General features: G+C 34.1%; 1 protein-coding gene and 1 long non-coding RNA gene across 2 annotated transcripts; both read right to left on the reverse strand.

Annotated features, from left to right (window-relative positions):
- Positions 1-1153: 1153 nt before the first annotated feature.
- Positions 1154-4232, reverse strand: LOC131055812 (uncharacterized). Its single transcript, XR_009108507.2, has 10 exons — positions 2788-4232; positions 2597-2671; positions 2426-2503; positions 2244-2341; positions 2076-2141; positions 1911-1979; positions 1719-1811; positions 1555-1623; positions 1398-1463; positions 1154-1291 (listed from the first exon to the last, which is right to left on the reverse strand). It is a non-coding gene; the product is annotated as an uncharacterized LOC131055812 (long non-coding RNA).
- A 1989-nt stretch (positions 4233-6221) lies between these two features.
- On the reverse strand, positions 6222-9626 carry LOC131055813 (annexin Gh1). The gene is made up of 6 exons (XM_057990157.2): positions 9330-9626; positions 8917-9065; positions 8428-8646; positions 6972-7190; positions 6803-6892; positions 6222-6717 (listed from the first exon to the last, which is right to left on the reverse strand). Exons 1-6 carry the CDS (start codon positions 9406-9408, stop codon positions 6496-6498), a joined length of 978 nt encoding a protein of 325 aa, XP_057846140.1. The 5' UTR covers positions 9409-9626; the 3' UTR covers positions 6222-6495.
- Positions 9627-10643: the final 1017 nt, after the last annotated feature.

Below are 10643 nucleotides of genomic sequence, written 5' to 3' on the forward strand. Positions count from 1 at the left end.
CGCTCAAGGGAAAACGTCGCTATGAGGTGGCTCGTAACGATCAGACGCCTTGGGGAGTGAGACAAGGGCACACCTAGTGTAAACCTGACCACCCAGATGTGCTCGCACTGACGGTTCATTCCCACGACAAGTAGAACGAAAGATGAACTATTTTGCCACCTCTCACTGACAGTTTTTGACGGTTTTTGATGCTACAGAAAAAATCTCACCATAAGAAAATGGAATCAACTTGCCCAAATCTGAGATAGGATTTTCTAGGCAGCAATAACACGACTCCATAGGTTCAAACCGATCGTCCATAAGTGCCACGGTCTCCAAGTTACGCTACGTCAAAGTTTGACCATTTTTTCCGCTTTGAGCGCTCAAGCGAAAACGTCGCTATGAGGTGGCTCGTAATGATCAGACGCCTTGGGGAGCGAGACAAGGGCACACCTAGCATAAACCCGGCCACCCAGCCACCTAGAGGCACTCGCGCTGATGGTTCATTCCCACGACAAGCAGAACGAAAGATGCACTATTTTGCCACCTCTCATTGACATCTTTTGACGGTTTTTGATGCGACAGAAAAAATCTCACCACAAGAAAACGGAATCGAGTTGCCCAAAACCGAGATAGGATTTTTTAGGCAGCAATAAGACAACCCCATAGGTTCAAACAGATTGTCCATAAGTGCTTCAACTCTTCTTTTATAGGTGATGAAATGTCTTAATTGGTTCTTGAAATGATGAACTTCACTCCATAAGCACGAGTTTATGAAATAATAACTTCACTCCAATCTCTTCATGCATGAAGGACTCAAAGCAAATTCACTCAATCAAAATATAGAATATCAACATTACCGGTATCAGTACTTGGGTATACACAATATGAGCAATAGATTGTTTAAAAGTATACGCCATATGAGTTACAAGAAATGAACAAATTGGATCACATTTCAAGACATATACACAACTAACAAATTTGATCACATTTCAATAGCAAATAACTAAGTTTCAGGAATATCATGTTTCATATATATCAATGAACAAATTAGATTGAATATCAAGTTTCATATATATCAAAATGAACAATAATCATGTACATATATCAAAAAATGGCATAGATGCCAAATCAATAATAGTTACAAAAATGTGGCATGTGCCATGTCTGTCGAAGTCGATATATACATATACAAATGTCGAATATATAAAAAATTGGCCCTTCAATGACCACAACTATAACTATATGTCTCTATCCGTATCTATGACTGTGGCGGATCATCAAAATCGAGCCTCTTCGAAGCAGTACGTGGCTGCACAAGGACAATTCAAATGTCTAATCAGATATATTTTCTCAATATAACATCAAAATAACTAAATACTGAACTCTAAATTGTTTGAAGTTGAAATGTTGATTACCTCATCTCTGTCTTTTGCAATTCGGTGAGGTTGAGGATCTATGGGATGTCCTACAGGAGGCTATAACTGGTAAAACAACATTAATACATGTTAATGACATATATGTCAAATAACACATAATAACTAAAAATGAATACACTAAAAAACTAAAGCCTACCGGAGCCTCAGATGGATGTGTTGTGGTCGTAGAAAGCAAAGTCACAGATGAATCAGTTACGACCATTTCCTATATCCATGGTAAGTGATCCAAAAGAAGTTAACTAGACGGTTTCAACTCCGTTGTGCACTTAGTGAAAAGGAGTTGATCTAAGACAAACATACCTTTTGCCTTGGTCATGTTGGATCCCAAAATATACGTGTAGAACTTCTACTGAAATGGAATGGTAGAATAACAGTAGGAAGTTTGCAAGGGGCCTGTAATAGTTTAAAGACAATCATACAAGTTAATAACCCAAAGTTGTTGACAAACTAGATAAAACAAATATTTTTAACATATGTAGAAAAAATGCACACCGAAGCCTCGTATAGTTCTCCTGTAACCTTAGGAGGCCTTGTCGAATCTGATGTAGCTATTACCATTTCCTGTATGAAAAATGATAACATATGATATAGACATAAAAGGATTTAGTTATTTTGAACAAGCAAGAATGCAATCCAAAGTGAATATTAAGATATCACCTCTTCCCTCTGCTGAACCTCATCGACATCAGGTGCATTCATTAATTCCGTAAACCCCATATGTTTCTGTATATAGAACAAATAAATTAAGTGCATTTATCAATATCTACATATACATGTTTAATCATAATACATTTCAACAATTGAATTTAAATTGTAGTGAATTACCTTCTGTCGTTTGGGTTTCGAGAGGATATCTTTTTTTGCCTTGGAGTGCTAGAGGATGGCTTTCTTACACGAGATGTCCTCGAGGCAGATGGGGTAAACTAATGGAAAAAAATTAACATAAGGGAAAAGAGCATGTATTTAATATATCACTTAAGTAAAAAATATATAAATCTAAATAGTACCGCATAGCTATCTTGGCCAAAGTCAATGGCTGAAAGCGTGATATCATCAAGTTGGGACATCTCAACCACTGATAAGCCCTACAAAATATCAAGTAATGATACATATAATTAACAAAATATATTTTGAATCCAATGAATTATTATATTTTTAACAAATTTACAAATCTTTACCTCTGGTGGTGAAACTACTCGTGATCGTGGAGTCGACTGAACAGTATGTGGTGTACTCCCACCACCTATTGCACCCTGCAATACATTTTATTTATATGTCACTTTAAATTGTTCTAAAAATAAAAATTGATTTCTTTTTATAAGATTTAGTCACTTAATTGATAGCATGTCATAAACATAATTAAATGCACCTGTGTCTGATAGAGAGGGTACAACATATTGAGCAGTTCATCGGTGAGGGCCACATCCTCTGCAGTGGAAGCATGGCATCTACTCCCGCAACATGTACATGAATGAGATGTCCCACCATCCTCGTCCGCGTCAGTGTCTACACCAGAACATACACCCTGGCAGGTGGGGCACATATGCTGAATGGGTTGGCTCGTGCCAAATGATGCATGAGGTGCTGCTGATGAAGGAGGTGTCGCTGATGAAGGAGATGTTGTAGGTGCTGGTACATCCTCTACTTTGACCAGTTGTGTCCCATGCTGAACAATGACATCAGTTAATGATGCAGCTGCCTAAAGAGTTTGTAATTCCATAGACACCTTCAAGGATATAGGGATAGTGACATGAACCATGGGTTTAGGAGTTGTACACCTCCTATGTTGTGGATCTACCACCCTATGGGCCCCAGGTCTATCCTGCGCAGAGCCTCTCCCTCTACCCTGAAATTGTCAGATGTCAAAGTAATTCGGCTTCTCGTCGAGGATAAACTCACAATACAACTTTCTCAAAAAATATAGAGGCACCTCCCAATTATTACAAGGTGGTTAGTCAAAGACCATATACCACCTATCCCAAAAAGCATCTTTCAACCTAGCATGAACACACCAATGTATAGGAAACCGAGTCGTATTTAGTTCTAGGTTGTTACTGGTAATAGGATCGGTGAAAAGAGCACATATGTCAGATTTAACTATGCCCTTTTTCTTCACTTGATCATATGACAACCCTTCCGCATAAAATGTTCGACATCTATCCCTCCATGAACCCCATTTCGTAACCTCCCTAGATACCTTATTTGCACTATTAGCCATTGTTTCTAGTGTTCTGGCAAGGGTTGAGTGGTGCTCAAGCTTAGAGGTCCTCAACCTATTCACCAATATAGAAATTTGGGCACTATTTTGTGTAAGGCGATTGATGAGATCCTCGTGTGGTATCTACATGATCTAATGGAGGATGTGGAGGGTTTCGGGGTGGTGGTGGTTGTTGAGGAGCAATATTTTCAGGATTTTGAGGGTTTTCTTGTTTCTCTTGTGCAATGTTAACAGGGTTTTCTTGTGTTGCTTGTGTAAGAGGAGGTCTTTGTTGTCTATTTCATTTTTGGGGATTGCTTGAAGAATCTGACATCAAATTAATAAAAACAAAACTTAAATCAATTAAAAACCCCTAATTTAATTAAGATGCAAAGAAAAATAATCAAACAAATCAAATCTTACCTGTTCGACGGGGTGCCATTGTTGAAAATTGCTTTTGATGATGGGAAAATAAAAAATTGTTGCAAACCCGTGCGGGTTCGATGCTTTTTTTGGCTTCTCCTTGCTGTTGTTCCACGGGTTTTGGTGTTGAAAATGGCCAAAACCCATGGCCTAAACAAAAGAAATATGTTTCTCAAAACCTGTACGGGTTTTGAGAAACTTTAAATTTTTTTATTTAAAAAAAATGTTCCTCAAAACCCGTACGGGTTTTGAGGAACTTTTGGTTTTTTAAATTGTCTTTTCTCTAGGCTTGGTGTTACCAAGCCTAGCATGTTTTTGAAATTTTAGAACCCGTACGGGTTATGAAATTTTTTTATTTTTTTTGGCATGTGGCCACTTTTCTGTTCACCATCTTGGTGCACTTACCCAAGACCTTATGACAACTTAGACTTCTAGAAAGATTTCTATTACCTAAGTTGCCTTAACATGTTAATAGGATCCCACTAAGGAACTAGTTAGGTACAAAACCTTATTCATAACAACATATATTGCTTAGTATAAAACTTCAACTCACACTCCTCTCAATGAGAGGTAACCAAGCCTTAAGAAAAGGATTAGGCAAATACCTAAATGGGTATTAGTCACATCTATTCAAAACTACCATTTGTAAATAATAAATATAATAGTTATTGAACTATAATTATTTTAAATAGAAAACTTTTAAGAAAACTTATATAATATTTAAAGTTTTATAATCATATATTAGAATAATATATAAATTTTATAAGGGTAATGAGCCCTAATAATATTATGTTTTAACAAGATGTCATATTACAGTTTAACTAAACACTCTTTCTTAGTAGAATATTAGAGATTATCAGTAGCTCTTAACATTAATAATAATATAAAAAAAGGGAAAGTAATTTCATATTAAAATTAAGAAAAATAATTTGAGCTAAACTAGAATTGAAAACAAGTAAAAAATGCAAACCTTAAAGCTAATATAAGGGTGGGTAAAAGATGAGATAGCAAATATGTATGAAAACCTAAAATATAGATCAATGAAGAGATAGGATGAAAAAATTCATAACTAAAAATAGAATATAATTTTCAACAATTGTATATCTAAAACCTTAATATGATGAGACACCCTAGAAAGAAGATTAGGTCATCTAGGATTAAGTGGGTTCACTAAAATATAAAGGAAAAGCACTTTTCTTAAGGGTGATATAAGTTAATCCAATATAATGAATACACATAAGTACGATAAGAACAAATCTAATACATCGTGGTGTGTGGTCTAACACATTTTGAAATTAAGCACAAATATATGTGGAAACTAAATAGAAAATATATGTACCTATCTCATTAACCAAATAATGTATGCCATTGTCAAGGACACTAGAATCACACAATGTGTAACATGGGAAATTTGATATTTTTGTTAATAAAGTTCTTTGGATCATATATTAAATGTATGCTTTATTTGAGATCAAGTCCATCAGTTTAGCTTAAGTCTATAATTGTGGACTCGTTATCTACATTCAAATTTATTGTTGTTTGATGTGTTCAAATTTCTTACTAATCACTTGGTTGACCTTTGTTTTCTCTTTCCTTTTCTACAATTGATGACTAGAAGTATTTTAAAACAGCTTTAAAAGGTCATTGTTATGTCATAAGGAGGTATGTTCTCTTAGTTCAATCCCTAAAAATATATATCTAAAAGATTAAATATGACATGAATGAGCCCAAAAAGGATGTAGGTAGATTTTCTCCTCCTTTTAGTACATCAAGTACAAATGATATGATATTGATTGCTCCTTTAATTCTCTAAGATAATAGAGGACTTGGATGTGCTAGTATTTTATAGCTTCATGTTTCACATGTCATATGCTTAGCCATTCTTTCTTGGGAAAAATAATAAAGGGGGCCAATAGACTACAAATTGAATTTGAGTTTAAAACAAACAAGGGTCACATTCAGCATGAGGTCAATCTCATAAATACAAAATTGTTCATTGGTGGGAAAATGATCGTTTAAAGGTGGACAATGAATATGGGGATTTAGATGCATAGATAAATCTAATAAATATTAAAATTAGGTGAATGTTATTGAAATATATATAAAATGGAAACTAGATATGTGGAGATATATGTGTCAACTCTCCTCTCCTGTCTCTTACATAAAGAGAACTAAATAGAAAATAACATAAAAATGCAAATTTGACCATTACAATAATCTAATCAGCAAACAAAATGATCTGTTTATGAGATGATCAAAACAGCAGTTTTTTTTCCACAAGGCAGCCACCAAGAAAATATGGCACACTTGAAATGTGACTAATGTCAAGTAAAATGTAACCTAATTTTAAGTTGGGTTCTTGGTCAGTTTGGATGGTAACGGAAATGACCTAATGATTTCTACCATTAAACTAGATCAATATGTATAATAAGCTTGCATAAAATGGTATTCCCTAACTTAAATGTCATCCTCGGAGCCAATGAGATGAAGCAGAAAACTCCTGTGATTTCCAACTGTGGCATCCTTAATTGCATTTTCCAAAGGCCTTCCATACTTGCCAATAAATTCAGCCTTGATTCGCTGCATATCAATCTCAGCTCGTGTCACAACAATCCTTGTTAGACTCTTCTCTTCGCTTCTCCTTCCTTCCTGAAGGCCTTTCAAACATAGATTCAAAACCTGTAATACCCAATCTCATTAATGCTTTCATAAACTTTAAAAAAGTACCTAAATTTTTAGAGGTTGAGAAAAAAACACGAATTACCTTAGCAAAATATCTTGCAGGACGATTGATGCATTTTATTGTGGTTCTTATGACAGCCCCCATCTCTCCTGCATGCTTCTCTTTCAATCCCTGGACAGTATATCCATTAAAATTCTTGCATAATGGGTGTTTAATGGTTTGCTTAACATTGTTAATTGATTACAAATACCTTATTAATGTCGTGGCCGTATAATTCTTTGTAATGGTCGAATACAGCATTAAGGTGACCAAAACTTCTGGTCCCCAAAATTCTGACGAACAGGTCCTCGTCAATTCCATCTGTTTTGCCTTCTCCACCCCCATAAAGTTGCTCTGCTTCGAGTTTTGCAACGGTCATGTTAACCACTGGGCCAGTGTATCTGTATGCCGTTGCCAATGCCACAAGAAGCTGTAGAAAATCAAGATATTATTTATTAATTCTTGATGAATGCTTTAAAAAAAAAAAATCCTAATTTTTTATTTTACATTTAGACTTTATTTTAGTTATGGGATCTGAGTTTATATATTTTTTTTTATAGGATAAGTTTTTATAATCTCTGAAATGATATACCATAGACCTTTATTTAAAATTGAACCCACAATCTAAATTACTAAACTGGATGAACCAACTCCAAAGATCTTGAACTTCCCAAGAGGTATTGTTAGACTTGATAGACTCATGTTAGATCACTAATTTATGACGTATTTAGACCATCAGCACTACGTCATTCTCATGTGCATATTGTTCTCAACATTCCTTAAAAGGAATTTGTTCTATGTTTAGCATCGAATATGGTTATTGCTCTTTTGGCTAATTGGACTTGAAAAGAAGTTTTCCTGGTATCTTAGATCACAATATTCTGTAATGATATTTTGTTGTAAGAAAAACTATCTGGCAATTTGTGTTCTGAGTGGGCATCTCTTGATAAAGCATGCCAGAGATAGGGCATAAGATAGACCATGATTTCAGGCCAAAGGAGACTGTAGCAGAAGAAAGTCCATGGCAAATTATTCTCCATTATTACCAGTGTTTTTTTATTGAGAAAACATGAGTCAACAAACATATATAAATTTGAACATAATGAAAAAACAAGAGATAAAATAGAATAATGGAACAAGATACAGATTTATGTAGTAAAATCTTGACAGTCTGTCAAGGAAATATCTACCAGATGAAAGTACCAGTATTCTAAGTCTTTTTGGTCAAAGATTAAAATAAAAAAATTCAATATTCATACAGCAATTACATTTATTTATTTAATTTACTTTTAATTATAAAGATATGCCTGATATCTTCCACATGATAGCCATAATCAATCTTATTTTAAAGACATTTTTTTGGTCTAAAATTACATAGATTCTCTTAAAGGAAAAGTAGATTTTTTAAACATATGATTTATGGGAAAGTAGATTTTTTAAAGATATGTTTTTTTTGGCTGTTGTAATCCACTTGGTAAACTAGAGTGCATAACAGATACACAAGGAACTAAGAAGAATGGAAAACTGTAGATTTCCTCTGTATGGTAAAGAGATTTGTCTGTGAAGGATTCAACAAGAAGCAGAAATTACATACTTGAAACAATTATAGTTAGATTCGTCTTAGAGAGTTTGAATAAAGCATATAAGTTTAGTTTAATGCAAAAGACCTTTTGGGTTCCTCCATTTGTCTCCCAAGCGATATCTTCTTCTAGTGATTGATTGTACAAAGCTTGATATTCTTTTCTGACATTAAGGAGTTCTTCTGTGGACTGGCAGCATGCAGTTTCTATGATAACTCTGTAATCTGTGCTCCAGCTCCGAAGTGCTTCTCGCGCAAGCTGTGCATCCAGTTCTACTGGATCAGTCATCCACCACACTATACTTCTCTGCAATTAAAGACTTATTTCATCAATAAATTGCTCTACTTAAACATCAAAGAATTTAACAGCTACACAGTTTCATCAATATATTCTTCTACTTAAACATCAAAGAATTTAACAATTAAACAGTTCATAACGATTAGTCTTAAATCACACATACTAAACAACATATCGAGTCTAGAAAATGTCAGTTAACTCTGTATGTTTAACACTTTTATATATAGAAATCGAAACTGTATATGTGATTTAAGCCGAACTACTAATGCTTTCATTGACCTCAAGATCTTTGGTGAGCTCCAATCTCATTCTCTGTTTAAGATCTTCCTTGTATAGCATTACATATGTGTGGCAGATGTCTTTGCGATTCTCCCCCTTTCTGTGGGCAAGTATCTCAATTACCTTCCTTTCATCTGTACCCCCACGACCTATAAGCAAGCAAAACAATAAAATTAAAATAAAAGAGTTTGTATTGGCATGGTGTGATGTTATGTTGTGATGGTGTTGTTTTTGTCATCAAAATTTAAAATTGAATTGTTATTGTTGAATGTTTATATGAAAAATGAGATCTTCATTTGTAATCTCATTGATTTATAACTTCAAATTGAAAGTATTTATCAATTTATTTTTTGAAAAAGAACAAAAGATAAAAACCAGAAAAACAATAAGACATACTGGGTTAAATTTGTTACCAAGTGAAAATGCATTGCGTAATTGTTGGCAATCTTGAGTGGGCTGAGGTATTGTTGGAGGCACCGTTACTGTTGCCATTTTTAGTCTGTTTTCTTGCAATCACTGTTAAGTAGACAGGGCAGATAAAAGAATGTATAACTGAGATTCAGAATAACATACAGAAGATACATAGATTTTACATGGTTTACCGAAATTGACTACATATATCAAAGAGAAATGAAGCGTTCAAAAGCTTTTCCTCTTCCCATCCAAGGAAGATAAAAAAACGAAGTCTGGAATATTGAAGAGTTGGACGTTTAATCCACGAACACACAACATTTAAACCCTCAGCTTATGAAAATTAAAGTGATGCGATAAAGAAAAATCGATTCGAATATATTCCTGAGTTGACAGATATGAGGAAGGTGGAAGATTAGAGCGAGATATTAGTCTTTTAAAGATTATACATCTGAAAAGAAGAGTGTAGTGGATGATTTTATCTACATCTAGAATCTACCTCCATTATCTTTTTCTTTTTATCTTCTGAGGATCAGAATATTTGTACGCGAATAATGTAAAGCCAATTTTTATTTTTGTTTATTGAATGCTAAGGCTGTGCCATCCCAAAAGCAACGATCCTTTATATATTTCCAAATCGAATGGCTTCTGTCCTTGTTCACAGATTCTCTGTCTTCTGTACCACTTTACTTTTGCTTCATCCTTGTACAGTGATATTGTTTTTTAAATTGCATATATACTTTAAGATGGTGTTATGCATATGAAGAGAATTTCAAAGAATTTTTAAACTTTGCATATAAAGATAAAATATAAATAATAATAGGACAAAATCTATGTTAAAACAAGTCTTAAAAATCATTTTTATATTAGATTTTGGAGGTCAAATGAGTTCATTTAAAAGTTTCATTTTGTAAGTATGTAATCCTTATTATAAGCTTTCCAAAAATATAATTTTGAATATATTTAATTTAGTGAAATTTGAAGAAGTGTTTAAAAAAAACTCACCCAACTTTGAAAAAAAAAGGACATATTGTATTGTTTAGTGGCCCCCACACCTCGCGGCAGAATAAAGGATTCCAAATAGCAGTTTGCAAGCTTCCACATACAATTCACACCATTTAGAACACCATTTAAGGATTTGAGCATTGAGTGGCCTCCTCCAGTCACTATCAATAGCCAATACAACAATTTAGGAAGCATTTGGAATCACTGGAGGGGTTACAACTTACATTTCATCGACCCTGACATAGGAGGCAATGTTGCATGTTTAACCATAATTCAGATCTAACTTGGGTTCATTTTAGGTCTATAATGAT

The sequence above is a fragment of the Cryptomeria japonica genome, chromosome 3, assembly GCF_030272615.1.
Source record: "Cryptomeria japonica chromosome 3, Sugi_1.0, whole genome shotgun sequence".
Taxonomy (NCBI): domain Eukaryota; kingdom Viridiplantae; phylum Streptophyta; class Pinopsida; order Cupressales; family Cupressaceae; genus Cryptomeria; species Cryptomeria japonica.

Excerpts from the sequence above, each read along its gene's own strand:
- LOC131055813 (XM_057990157.2), bottom strand. The coding sequence starts at position 9,408 with ATGGCAACAGTAACGGTGCCTCCAACAATACCTCAGCCCACTCAAGAT. Across the intron at positions 9,066-9,329 it reads ACGCAATGCATTTTCACTTG|GTCGTGGGGGTACAGATGAA; the intron begins GTAACAAATTTA and ends GCTTGCTTATAG. Across the intron at positions 8,647-8,916 it reads AGCTCACCAAAGATCTTGAG|AGAAGTATAGTGTGGTGGAT; the intron begins GTCAATGAAAGC and ends CTTTAATTGCAG.